The 13849-nt window shown below is 35.7% G+C and overlaps 1 protein-coding gene across 1 annotated transcript; it reads right to left on the minus strand.

Annotated features, from left to right (window-relative positions):
- Window positions 1-343: 343 nt before the first annotated feature.
- Window positions 344-5722, minus strand: LOC131675957 (uncharacterized). The gene has a single exon (XM_058955080.1). The coding sequence runs from the start codon at window positions 5720-5722 to the stop codon at window positions 344-346; it is 5379 nt and encodes a 1792-aa protein (XP_058811063.1).
- Between the last annotated feature and the right edge of the window lie 8127 nt (window positions 5723-13849).

Below are 13849 nucleotides of genomic sequence, written 5' to 3' on the forward strand. Positions count from 1 at the left end.
TCAAATCAATCAAATCAATCAAATCAATCAAATCAATCAAATCAATCAAATCAATCAAATCAATCAAATCAATCAAATCAATCAAATCAATCTGGATTTGCGAGCTACAAAAAAACGACCGAAAAATTTCAATTATCGATGGAGCGCGTTCGGATAAATATGCACACGACGGTTACCGTTCTAACGTATAATTTCAACTGATAATTGACTGCCTTCTACAGTCTCTCTTTATAGCACCCGCTTAGTGCGGTAATCAAAGTAGAAGAAAAAAACAATGCAAATTGAGATACAATGGTTGTTTACTCGAATCGAGCGAAATAAAGTTTGCTAGGACGACTGAAGGTCAAGCTGATTTTCGTGAACGGCGCTTAGATTTACTTCCGCCGTAACATAAACCGCCCACCAAATTACTGCGAGGAATTTCTGCTCCGTTCCGTCCTGGTACGTACTCATCATCTTCTAATGGGATTCTCCGAATTCTCCTGACATCACGCCGTGAAATACCGTTGGTAGTTTTAACGGCCACTACTCGAATGCGTCCGTCAGGGCCAGGAAAGGTGTCTACGACACGACCTATCGGCCATTGCTTAGCCTTTTCGTTATCGGCAATCAGCAGAACAAACTCACCGACAGTAACATTCGGTGTAGTATGCTGCCATTTTACCATACGTTGAAGCAATAGAACGTACTCATTCTGCCACCGAACTCTGAACTCCTGGGTGACTCGTTGTACATATTGCCACCTGTTCAAAGATCCGATCTGTCGCTCCAGCTGGTTGATCTCTGGAACAGCATTCAAGGTCCGACCGATGAGAAAGTGCGCTGGCGTGAGAGGTTGTGGTTCGTTGGGATCATTCGACAATGGGGTGATAGGACGAGAGTTCATACAAGCTGCTACTTGCGAGAGAACCGTACTTAACTCTTCGAACGTGAAACGAGAATCACCTCCTAGCTTGTTTAGCAAGCTCTTCGCCACCTTCACCCCTGCTTCCCACAGTCCACCGTGGTGGGGAGAACGAGCGGGAATAAATGACCACTCAATGCCTTCGTCCGCAAAATAATCTGCTATTTGGTTCTCATGTTCGATTAAATTAATCTGCTGGTATAACTCACGAAGTTTTCTAGCTGCACCCCGAAGATTAGTGGCGTTGTCAGAGTACATCTTGTTCGGCAGTCCATATCGGCAGCTGAAGCGAGTGAACGCCGCAATGAATGCGGACGTAGTGAGATCCGAAACTGCTTCTAGATGTACCGCTCGAGTTGAGAAGCAGACGAATAGTGCGATATAGCCCTTTGTAGCTACAGCACCTCGCGTTCGACGACTGACAACATTGATTGGCCCAGCGTAATCCACACCGGTGATGGAGAAAGGAGGAACTGGCTTCAGGCGGTCTGCTGGTAGCTGGCCCATCAGCTGATGAATTGGTACTGGCTTCGCTCGTACACACTCGACGCAGGATCGGCAAGTCTTGCGAGCGGCGCTGGTACCGCTAATAATCCAAAAACGCTTTCGTACAGCTGCCAATAGCGATTGGGGGCCGCAATGAAACAGCTGGTTATGCTCGTGGTGGAGAACGAGCGCAGTGAGAATTGAGCGGTGGGGCAGCAAGATCGGATGCTTCGTGTCGTAGCTGAGATCTGACAGCTGTAACCTACCGCCCACCCTGAGGAGATGTGCTTCATCCAGGAACGGTTTCAGCTGTCGAAGTGGACTGGTGTGATGCACCTCATGATGCTTCTCTAGTTGATTGATTTCCTTCGCGAATTGCAACCTCTGAACGTGTTTCACATAGAGTTGCATAGCGTTGTCGATTTCGTATGCTGTTAACGTGGCGGCTCGATACTCGCGATGTCGAAAGCGAATCATCCAGGCAGTAATACGTAAAAGATGTTGGAGTTTAGGGTAATATCTGGCCAGCATCCCGTCGAGAAAGTCGTTTTCGTAAACCACCAGATACGTCACTGCTGCAGAACGCTGTTCCCTTTCTACCTGTCGTTGTTGCTTATCGTCAAGAGCGACCGTGGGCGCGGAATTATCTATGTTTGGACAAGCATTCCAGTAGGGGCCATGCCACCAGAGAGCGCTGTTGATGGTTTGCTCTGGTAGAGTACCCCGAGAGATCAGATCGGCGGGGTTGCTACGGGTGTCGATATGATTCCAGTTTACTGCAGGAAGATGCGTAGTTATTTCTGCCACACGATTTGCGACGAACGTTTTCCACCTTGAAGCACCACCCGCGATCCACGCCAGCGCCACCGTTGAGTCCGAGTACGCACGTATTTCATGAAAGGGTATGGTTAGGGCTTCCTTCACATTCGCTATTAGTCTGGACAGGATCACTGCGGCGCACAGCTCCAACCGAGGTAGTGTTGTTCGTCCATTTCCAATGGGCGCCAATTTAGATTTCGCACACAGCAGATGTGATGATGTGTTGCCGTCGTTGTCTATCGCACGAATGTAGACACACGCACCCATGGCTCGCTCGGATGCATCACTGAAGCCGTGCAGATATAATCGAGAGGCGGCTTGCGTGCCGATCACTCGTCGGGGTACCTGTAAGGAATTAAGATCGGAAAGGCTTTGCACGAATGTCAACCAAACTTGAACTAACTCACCGGGGGGAGCTTCGTCCCAGTCCACCTTCAGTTCCCAGAGCTGTTGCATGACCATTTTCGCTTTGATGACTATTGGCGCCAGAAGCCCTAATGGGTCAAAGATACTGGCGATTTGCGAAAGCATGGTCCGCTTCGTGGGCTGAAAGATCTGATTCGGTATGTTAGAGAACAGGAACTCGTCGCTGCACGGCTGCCAGTAGATGCCGAGGGCCCTGATGGTGCGGGTGTTGTTCAGTTCTATAGTTGTGTTTATTTCCCGATCAGCAGCCGGGATCGCGTTGAGGACTTCTACACTATTTGACGCCCACTTTCGGAGGTGAAAACCACCAGAAGCTAAAATTGTTGAGAGCTGCTGGCGAAGTAGAATGGCTTCCTCCTCTGAATCAGCACCTGTTAAAATGTCGTCCACATATGTGCCCCGTTCTGCCTTTTCCACTGCCTCCGTATACATCAGTCTGTGGGACTCCAACAACTGCTGCACGCATTTTGTGGCCAAATAGGAAGCACTTTTAGTTCCGTAGGTTACAGTATTTAGCCGATATTCCTTCACCGGCTCGTCGCTTGACCATCGCCACAAAATCCGTTGGAAATCACGATCATCTTGGTGCACTTCAATCATTCGATACATTTGCTTGATATCGCCGGTAATCACAATAGTAGGAATTCGAAAGCGTAGAAGAATGTTCACCAGCGAATCTTGCAAGACTGGACCAGCCATGAGAATATCGTTAAGAGATTTTCCGCTTGTAGTTTTCGCAGAAGCATCAAATACAACGCGGCATTTCGTCGTTGAGCTGGCTTCCTTTATCACACAGTGGTGGGGTAAGTAGACGGCCTCTGTGGGATTTGCATGTTCCGAAATAGTCATGTGCCCAAGCTCGAGATACTCGCGGAGGAATGCATGGTACTCTTGCTTGAGGAGTGGATTCCGGTGCAGTTTCCTTTCCATGTGTTCCAGACGTCTAACAGCCATCTGTCTCGAATCGCCAAGTTGACTCGGTGGGTGCAAAAATGGCAAACGAACGGTAAATTTTCCACTGTTATTCCTAACCGTATGCATTGAGAAATGCTCCTCGCAGCGCCTTTCCTCCTCACTGATGTGAATTTTAGGTACAGCATACTCTTCTATTTCCCAAAATTTTCGCAGCTGTTGGCAAAGACCATCATCAGAGGAAGCCAACAAGCACGTCGACACCTTCAAATTCGATAGCGGAGCGCTGTTTCGATAGCGACCGGCTACCACCCACCCTAATTTGGTGTTTTGTAATGTAGGTAGACTATCATCCGTGCTGAGATTGATTTTTCCTGGCTCGAGTAACTGGAAGAAAAGTTCTATACCGAGCAAAACACTAATCTTACCGGGGCGGTTAAAAAGTGGGTCAGCTAACTCAATTGAATCAGGTATGGACCATTGGTCAATATCGGCTGGTTTCGCTGGCAATGTTTTAACGATTTCTTCCAACACCATACACGGGACAGCAGTGCGATAATCCGTGCATCGAGATGCTATAACGATTTGCGCACATTTGTCGGCATGTGCAGGCATGGATGAAATTCCCTCCAGATCCATGTCTGCTTCCATTAGATCCAGGCCAAGTTCGTCGCAGAAGCTCTTACTGATGAAACTTACTTGAGATGCGGAATCCAGAACTGCGCGACATGCGTGCGGTCGTCCATATTTGTCCAACACATTAATGGCTACGGTCGCGAGAAGAACATTTGACGCGTCGAGATTAGCAGTGGGATCAAGGGCCGAAATTAGCGACTGGGCGGCCGGACCATTGTTGGCATGTACGGCATACGACGTAAACGGGCTTGGTTGATGATCTGATGGCTCAAATGCGGCATGCAGAAGCGTGTGATGCAGTAGGCCACATTTTCTACAATTTCCCGATCTGCATACTTCTCCAAGGTGCTGCTTCAAGCAATTTTTGCACAGCCTTTGTCTGCTGACTGTTGACAGCCTTTCCTCGGGGCTCATGTGAATGAATTTGCCACATTGATAAAGTGGATGTGGCGATTTTGCACAAACGTTGCATACTGGCGGTGCATTTGTGGTGATGAATGCAGTTGCCCCTCTATACGATGGTTTCACAGGAGGTTTTTGGGCAGCAACGGCTCCATGTTTGGGGGGCTGCGCCGATTGTAATGCAAAACTGCGAGAATCTATGAAGTGGAGGAAACACTGCAGCGTGATGTTCGCTTCTTGCATATCAGCAACTCGTTGGTACCATAGCTGTTTGGTTTCCCGATCCAAAAGCCATGTGTCCCGATCCTCTCGTTGCATGGCTTGGAGGGCTCTAACGACTTCGTCTGAGATGTCATGCAGTGAACGTAAGCCATCAGCAGACGATGATGTCAGGGCTGGCTGGCTTAGAAAGCGTTCAATATGCTTATGAGCGATCTCGAGTGGCTTGTCGTAGCGCGATTTAAGTTTTTGTAAGGCGGGACTGTAATTTACATCCTCGATTTTCAAGTGTGAAATTAGGGATGCAGCTTCACCAGAAAGATTTGTTTTCAGGAAGTATAGTTTCTGGCTATCTTTCAGCGATGGGTTTTGATGAACCATGCTGTTGAAAAGATCAATGAATGACTGGCACTCGAGATAGTTGCCACTGAACACAGGCAAGGTCATCGGGGGCAGCTTCAGGTCCGACAAGGGAGTGGGAGCGATGGCAGCTTCTGGTGATGCAGCTGTGCTGCTGGTAGCAAGAACCATACGTGTGGACATCATATTTAGAAGCTCGGCTTGCTGCTGGGCAAGTTGCGTGATCACGTCATTCTGGGACGGCGGCCGCTCCTCACGATTACTATCAGCCAATTTTATCACTTTAAGCAATTTTAACAGTCGGTTTTTTAACCGGACATAAGCTTCTTCGAATCTACACTGGCATTCAATGGCCTCTTCGTACGTTTCATCATTCGTACAAGCATCTAGAATTCTTTTATGCACTGAACAATACGCAGCCCAAATGTCATTGAGCGTATCGAGTTCCGATTGCACGTCAATTTCCTCAGCCGCTTCTGGCTGGATTTTCACCACCGTGTCATGTACGCGCTTGAGTCGCGGCTCAAGGGATTTTCGTTCGCGAATTAGTTTCTCCATTGTCGATAAAATTTCAATCACCTTTTGCTCACTGTGCCACCGGTTGGCAGAATCACGAAAGTACGTAACTGAGAAGCGAGCGAACAATTTACCGAAACTGCGAGTCTTTGCAAAATCCTTCGCAATCCGGTTCGAAGGACCATATGGATTTGCGAGCTACAAAAAAACGACCGAAAAATTTCAATTATCGATGGAGCGCGTTCGGATAAATATGCACACGACGGTTACCGTTCTAACGTATAATTTCAACTGATAATTGACTGCCTTCTACAGTCTCTCTTTATAGCACCCGCTTAGTGCGGTAATCAAAGTAGAAGAAAAAAACAATGCAAATTGAGATACAATGGTTGTTTACTCGAATCGAGCGAAATAAAGTTTGCTAGGACGACTGAAGGTCAAGCTGATTTTCGTGAACGGCGCTTAGATTTACTTCCGCCGTAACACAATCAAATCAATCAAATCAATCAAATCAATCAAATCAATCAAATCAATCAAATCAATCAAATCAATCAAATCAATCAAATCAATCAAATCAATCAAATCAATCAAATCAATCAAATCAATCAAATCAATCAAATCAATCAAATCAATCAAATCAATCAAATCAATCAAATCAATCAAATCAATCAAATCAATCAAATCAATCAAATCAATCAAATCAATCAAATCAATCAAATCAATCAAATCAATCAAATCAATCAAATCAATCAAATCAATCAAATCAATCAAATCAATCAAATCAATCAAATCAATCAAATCAATCAAATCAAATCAATCAAATCAATCAAATCAATCAAATCAATCAAATCAATCAAATCAATCAAATCAATCAAATCAATCAAATCAATCAAATCAATCAAATCAATCAAATCAATCAAATCAATCAAATCAATCAAATCAATCAAATCAATCAAATCAATCAAATCAATCAAATCAATCAAATCAATCAAATCAATCAAATCAATCAAATCAATCAAATCAATCAAATCAATCAAATCAATCAAATCAATCAAATCAATCAAATCAATCAAATCAATCAAATCAATCAAATCAATCAAATCAATCAAATCAATCAAATCAATCAAATCAATCAAATCAATCAAATCAATCAAATCAATCAAATCAATCAAATCAATCAAATCAATCAAATCAATCAAATCAATCAAATCAATCAAATCAATCAAATCAATCAAATCAATCAAATCAATCAAATCAATCAAATCAATCAAATCAATCAAATCAATCAAATCAATCAAATCAATCAAATCAATCAAATCAATCAAATCAATCAAATCAATCAAATCAATCAAATCAATCAAATCAATCAAATCAATCAAATCAATCAAATCAATCAAATCAATCAAATCAATCAAATCAATCAAATCAATCAAATCAATCAAATCAATCAAATCAATCAAATCAATCAAATCAATCAAATCAATCAAATCAATCAAATCAATCAAATCAATCAAATCAATCAAATCAATCAAATCAATCAAATCAATCAAATCAATCAAATCAATCAAATCAATCAAATCAATCAAATCAATCAAATCAATCAAATCAATCAAATCAATCAAATCAATCAAATCAATCAAATCAATCAAATCAATCAAATCAATCAAATCAATCAAATCAATCAAATCAATCAAATCAATCAAATCAATCAAATCAATCAAATCAATCAAATCAATCAAATCAATCAAATCAATCAAATCAATCAAATCAATCAAATCAATCAAATCAATCAAATCAATCAAATCAATCAAATCAATCAAATCAATCAAATCAATCAAATCAATCAAATCAATCAAATCAATCAAATCAATCAAATCAATCAAATCAATCAAATCAATCAAATCAATCAAATCAATCAAATCAATCAAATTAATCAAATTAATCAAATCAATCAAATCAATCAAATCAATCAAATCAATCAAATCAATCAAATCAATCCAATCAAATCAATCAAATCAATCAAATCAATCAAATCAATCAAATCAATCAAATCAATCCAATCAAATCAATCAAATCAATCAAATCAATCCAATCAAATCAATCAAATCAATCAAATCAATCAAATCAATCAAATCAATCAAATCAATCAAATCAATCAAATCAATCAAATCAATCAAATCAATCAAATCAATCAAATCAATCAAATCAATCAAATCAATCAAATCAATCAAATCAATCAAATCAATCAAATCAATCAAATCAATCAAATCAATCAAATCAATCAAATCAATCAAATCAATCAAATCAATCAAATCAATCAAATCAATCAAATCAATCAAATCAATCAAATCAATCAAATCAATCAAATCAATCAAATCAATCAAATCAATCAAATCAATCAAATCAATCAAATCAATCAAATCAATCAAATCAATCAAATCAATCAAATCAATCAAATCAATCAAATCAATCAAATCAATCAAATCAATCAAATCAATCAAATCAATCAAATCAATCAAATCAATCAAATCAATCAAATCAATCAAATCAATCAAATCAATCAAATCAATCAAATCAATCAAATCAATCAAATCAATCAAATCAATCAAATCAATCAAATCAATCAAATCAATCAAATCAATCAAATCAATCAAATCAATCAAATCAATCAAATCAATCAAATCAATCAAATCAATCAAATCAATCAAATCAATCAAATCAATCAAATCAATCAAATCAATCAAATCAATCAAATCAATCAAATCAATCAAATCAATCAAATCAATCAAATCAATCAAATCAATCAAATCAATCAAATCAATCAAATCAATCAAATCAATCAAATCAATCAAATCAATCAAATCAATCAAATCAATCAAATCAATCAAATCAATCAAATCAATCAAATCAATCAAATCAATCAAATCAATCAAATCAATCAAATCAATCAAATCAATCAAATCAATCAAATCAATCAAATCAATCAAATCAATCAAATCAATCAAATCAATCAAATCAATCAAATCAATCAAATCAATCAAATCAATCAAATCAATCAAATCAATCAAATCAATCAAATCAATCAAATCAATCAAATCAATCAAATCAATCAAATCAATCAAATCAATCAAATCAATCAAATCAATCAAATCAATCAAATCAATCAAATCAATCAAATCAATCAAATCAATCAAATCAATCAAATCAATCAAATCAATCAAATCAATCAAATCAATCAAATCAATCAAATCAATCAAATCAATCAAATCAATCAAATCAATCAAATCAATCAAATCAATCAAATCAATCAAATCAATCAAATCAATCAAATCAATCAAATCAATCAAATCAATCAAATCAATCAAATCAATCAAATCAATCAAATCAATCAAATCAATCAAATCAATCAAATCAATCAAATCAATCAAATCAATCAAATCAATCAAATCAATCAAATCAATCAAATCAATCAAATCAATCAAATCAATCAAATCAATCAAATCAATCAAATCAATCAAATCAATCAAATCAATCAAATCAATCAAATCAATCAAATCAATCAAATCAATCAAATCAATCAAATCAATCAAATCAATCAAATCAATCAAATCAATCAAATCAATCAAATCAATCAAATCAATCAAATCAATCAAATCAATCAAATCAATCAAATCAATCAAATCAATCAAATCAATCAAATCAATCAAATCAATCAAATCAATCAAATCAATCAAATCAATCAAATCAATCAAATCAATCAAATCAATCAAATCAATCAAATCAATCAAATCAATCAAATCAATCAAATCAATCAAATCAATCAAATCAATCAAATCAATCAAATCAATCAAATCAATCAAATCAATCAAATCAATCAAATCAATCAAATCAATCAAATCAATCAAATCAATCAAATCAATCAAATCAATCAAATCAATCAAATCAATCAAATCAATCAAATCAATCAAATCAATCAAATCAATCAAATCAATCAAATCAATCAAATCAATCAAATCAATCAAATCAATCAAATCAATCAAATCAATCAAATCAATCAAATCAATCAAATCAATCAAATCAATCAAATCAATCAAATCAATCAAATCAATCAAATCAATCAAATCAATCAAATCAATCAAATCAATCAAATCAATCAAATCAATCAAATCAATCAAATCAATCAAATCAATCAAATCAATCAAATCAATCAAATCAATCAAATCAATCAAATCAATCAAATCAATCAAATCAATCAAATCAATCAAATCAATCAAATCAATCAAATCAATCAAATCAATCAAATCAATCAAATCAATCAAATCAATCAAATCAATCAAATCAATCAAATCAATCAAATCAATCAAATCAATCAAATCAATCAAATCAATCAAATCAATCAAATCAATCAAATCAATCAAATCAATCAAATCAATCAAATCAATCAAATCAATCAAATCAATCAAATCAATCAAATCAATCAAATCAATCAAATCAATCAAATCAATCAAATCAATCAAATCAATCAAATCAATCAAATCAATCAAATCAATCAAATCAATCAAATCAATCAAATCAATCAAATCAATCAAATCAATCAAATCAATCAAATCAATCAAATCAATCAAATCAATCAAATCAATCAAATCAATCAAATCAATCAAATCAATCAAATCAATCAAATCAATCACATCAATCAAATCAATCAAATCAATCAAATCAATCAAATCAATCAAATCAATCAAATCAATCAAATCAATCAAATCAATCAAATCGATCAAATCAATCAAATCAATCAAATCGATCAAATCAATCAAATCAATCAAATCAATCAAATCGATCAAATCAATCAAATCAATCAAATCGATCAAATCAATCAAATCAATCAAATCAATCAAATCAATCAAATCAATCAAATCAATCAAATCAATCAAATCAATCAAATCAATCAAATCAATCAAATCAATCAAATCAATCAAATCAATCAAATCAATCAAATCAATCAAATCAATCAAATCAATCAAATCAATCAAATCAATCAAATCAATCAAATCAATCAAATCAATCAAATCAATCAAATCAATCAAATCAATCAAATCAATCAAATCAATCAAATCAATCAAATCAATCAAATCAATCAAATCAATCAAATCAATCAAATCAATCAAATCAATCAAATCAATCAAATCAATCAAATCAATCAAATCAATCAAATCAATCAAATCAATCAAATCAATCAAATCAATCAAATCAATCAAATCAATCAAATCAATCAAATCAATCAAATCAATCAAATCAATCAAATCAATCAAATCAATCAAATCAATCAAATCAATCAAATCAATCAAATCAATCAAATCAATCAAATCAATCAAATCAATCAAATCAATCAAATCAATCAAATCAATCAAATCAATCAAATCAATCAAATCAATCAAATCAATCAAATCAATCAAATCAATCAAATCAATCAAATCAATCAAATCAATCAAATCAATCAAATCAATCAAATCAATCAAATCAATCAAATCAATCAAATCAATCAAATCAATCAAATCAATCAAATCAATCAAATCAATCAAATCAATCAAATCAATCAAATCAATCAAATCAATCAAATCAATCAAATCAATCAAATCAATCAAATCAATCAAATCAATCAAATCAATCAAATGAATCAATTGAATCAAATTAATTAAATGAATCAAATTGATTTAATTCATCCAGTGAATACAATGAATAAAATTAATGTAATGGATCAAAATAATAAAAAGAATGGATGAACAAAATGAATAAAGTAAAAAATAAATGAAATGCATAAATAAAACAAACGAATCAAATAAACAAAATGAGCTGAAGTGATAAAATGAATAAAAAGAAGAAAATGAGCAGAATAAAATGCATTGATTAAAATGAAAAATTGAACAATTGTAAAAGGTTATAAATTAATATAAAGAAATAAATTGAATCAAATAAATTATTTGGATGAAATAATTAAAACTGAAAAAGTAGTCAGATTATTAAAATGAAGAAACTGAACAAAATGAATAAACTGAACAAAATGAATAAACTGGAAAAAATGAATAAAATGCATACAATGAAAACAATGAATGATATGAGTAAAATGCACAAAAAGAATAAACTGATCAGAGTGAATCCAAAGAATGAAACGAATAAAATAAGTAAAATGAACGCAGATGAACAAAACGAATAAAAAGATGCGGAATGAAATAATTAATTAAAATGAAATGGTCATATATTTGAAACTAAAAACATTTTTGAATAAAGAAAAAAAATAAACCGGATTATACGAATTTGAGAACGATTGAATCAGAAAGTTTTGAAATGTTTTAGAAAATCCCATCTTCTGAGAAAAGGCTAATAAATATGCAATGGACTTTCTAGGGCTTCCATCTTTTTTTGGTTTTATTCTTTTTGTTTTCATGCTTCTTTACTTGACGGCGTCGTTTCAAGATTATCTGGTGTTTCTACTTTATTGTTGGACCTTAATTAGTTATCACGAACCTGGAACGTTCAATTTGCTTTGGATTTTGAAGTTTACTTTTTGGTCACATATTCCCGAAAAAAAGATTTATGTACAGAATAGAATTTACTGGTCCAGTATTTTAACGCGCAATTGAATATAGTAAAGTGAGACAAGGTCACATGTGCTTTCAAACCACTTGAACAGAGAACGACAGGGAGAATGCGATTCGTGAATGAGATAGGTAGATATTTCAAAGTTTTTATTTGCATTGAAGTAAATAGTGTGAAATGTCTAGGCTATATCGATAGCATAAAAGCCGTGCATTCAGTTGATTGCAATGCAGTCTCTTTCAATTCATCCTTATAGCTTTCATATTGTTTCGTTCGGAATTATCGTGCAGGAAATATGGATAAATAAGTCCTATACAGACCAATACTGTGAAAAAGAAATGTTTCAAACTACTCAGTATATCCAAATATGGACGACGATAAGTTAGAAGACACATTGTAGTTGCATCCCCCATCGAGAGTGGGTACTTTGGGAGACTTCTTTTCCTGGATCTAATTTGTGGATATTTTTGGTCTTTGATCCGTTATTTTTCATGAAAGTTCGTACCAATACAACGAATATGCAGCTGATACAACTCATGGTTCATTCGCCTGCGCAACGTTCCGTTTTCGATCTGCACGCCACCATAGATGGTACGCAACACCTTTCGTTCGAAAACTCCAAGGGCGCGGTGGTCCTCCACGAGCATAGTCCAGGTCTCGTGGCCGTAGAGGACCACCGATCTAATCAGCGTCTTGAAGATAATCAACTTCGTGCGGCGGCGAATTTTGTTCGACCGAAGCGTCCTCTGAAGTCCAAAGTAGGCGCGATTTCCCGCTAAGATCCGTCTCTAAATTTATTTGCTGTTATCATTGTCATCGGTTACCAGTGAGCCCAAATTCGTCGACCATCTCGATTTCGTCACCGTCAATCCGCACTCGGGTGGGATGTTCCCATTGTCGTCTCTAGAACCTCTTCCTCTCATGTATTTTGTCTTCGAAACGTTGATGGCAAATCCAATCCTGTTGGCTTCAGCTTTCAGTCTTTGAGCATATGTTTCATTCAAAATTCAATAGAGATACGAATAGTTTAAATATCGCACGTGGAATATCTCTTTTGAAAATTTTCATCGTCAAACTTTCATATTACCCAGTTAAGCCAAATATTTTTCTGATATGGCCATGAATTTCCCTAATTATAGCGTAGATACAGGCTTTGAATACAATTGATTTAAAGTTGAGTTGATGTAGCAGCAGACAAAAAATAGTTTTGTTTTCTCAAACCTTCGCAATTACAATTAATAAATATTTCAGATTGGCAGAAGATATTATCACACAACTTAGAAATGGATACAGAAATAGCTAGATAGATGCGATAGAAGAGAGAAAGAGAGAGAGAGAGAGAGAGAGAGAGAGAGAGAGAGAGAGATGGGGGGGGGCGTGTGAGGAATGGCAAATGATGGTTAATGCAGTGACATTATTTTTATAGGTATATTATTATGATATATTGATTCTTAAATTCTTATCATAAATAATGTAAGTAGTAATTTTTGCGCCATAACCAGTATAACCTAAATCTTGCAAAAGAGCTAAATTTTCGCTAGATTTCTGGGCTTCAAACATACAGTTGCTTTCGGT

This window comes from Topomyia yanbarensis, chromosome 1 (assembly GCF_030247195.1).
Source record: "Topomyia yanbarensis strain Yona2022 chromosome 1, ASM3024719v1, whole genome shotgun sequence".
NCBI classification, from domain to species: Eukaryota; Metazoa; Arthropoda; class Insecta; order Diptera; family Culicidae; genus Topomyia; species Topomyia yanbarensis.

Coding starts and splice junctions, on each gene's coding strand:
- LOC131675957 (XM_058955080.1), bottom strand. CDS start 5,722: ATGGAGAAACTAATTCGCGAACGAAAATCCCTTGAGCCGCGACTCAAG.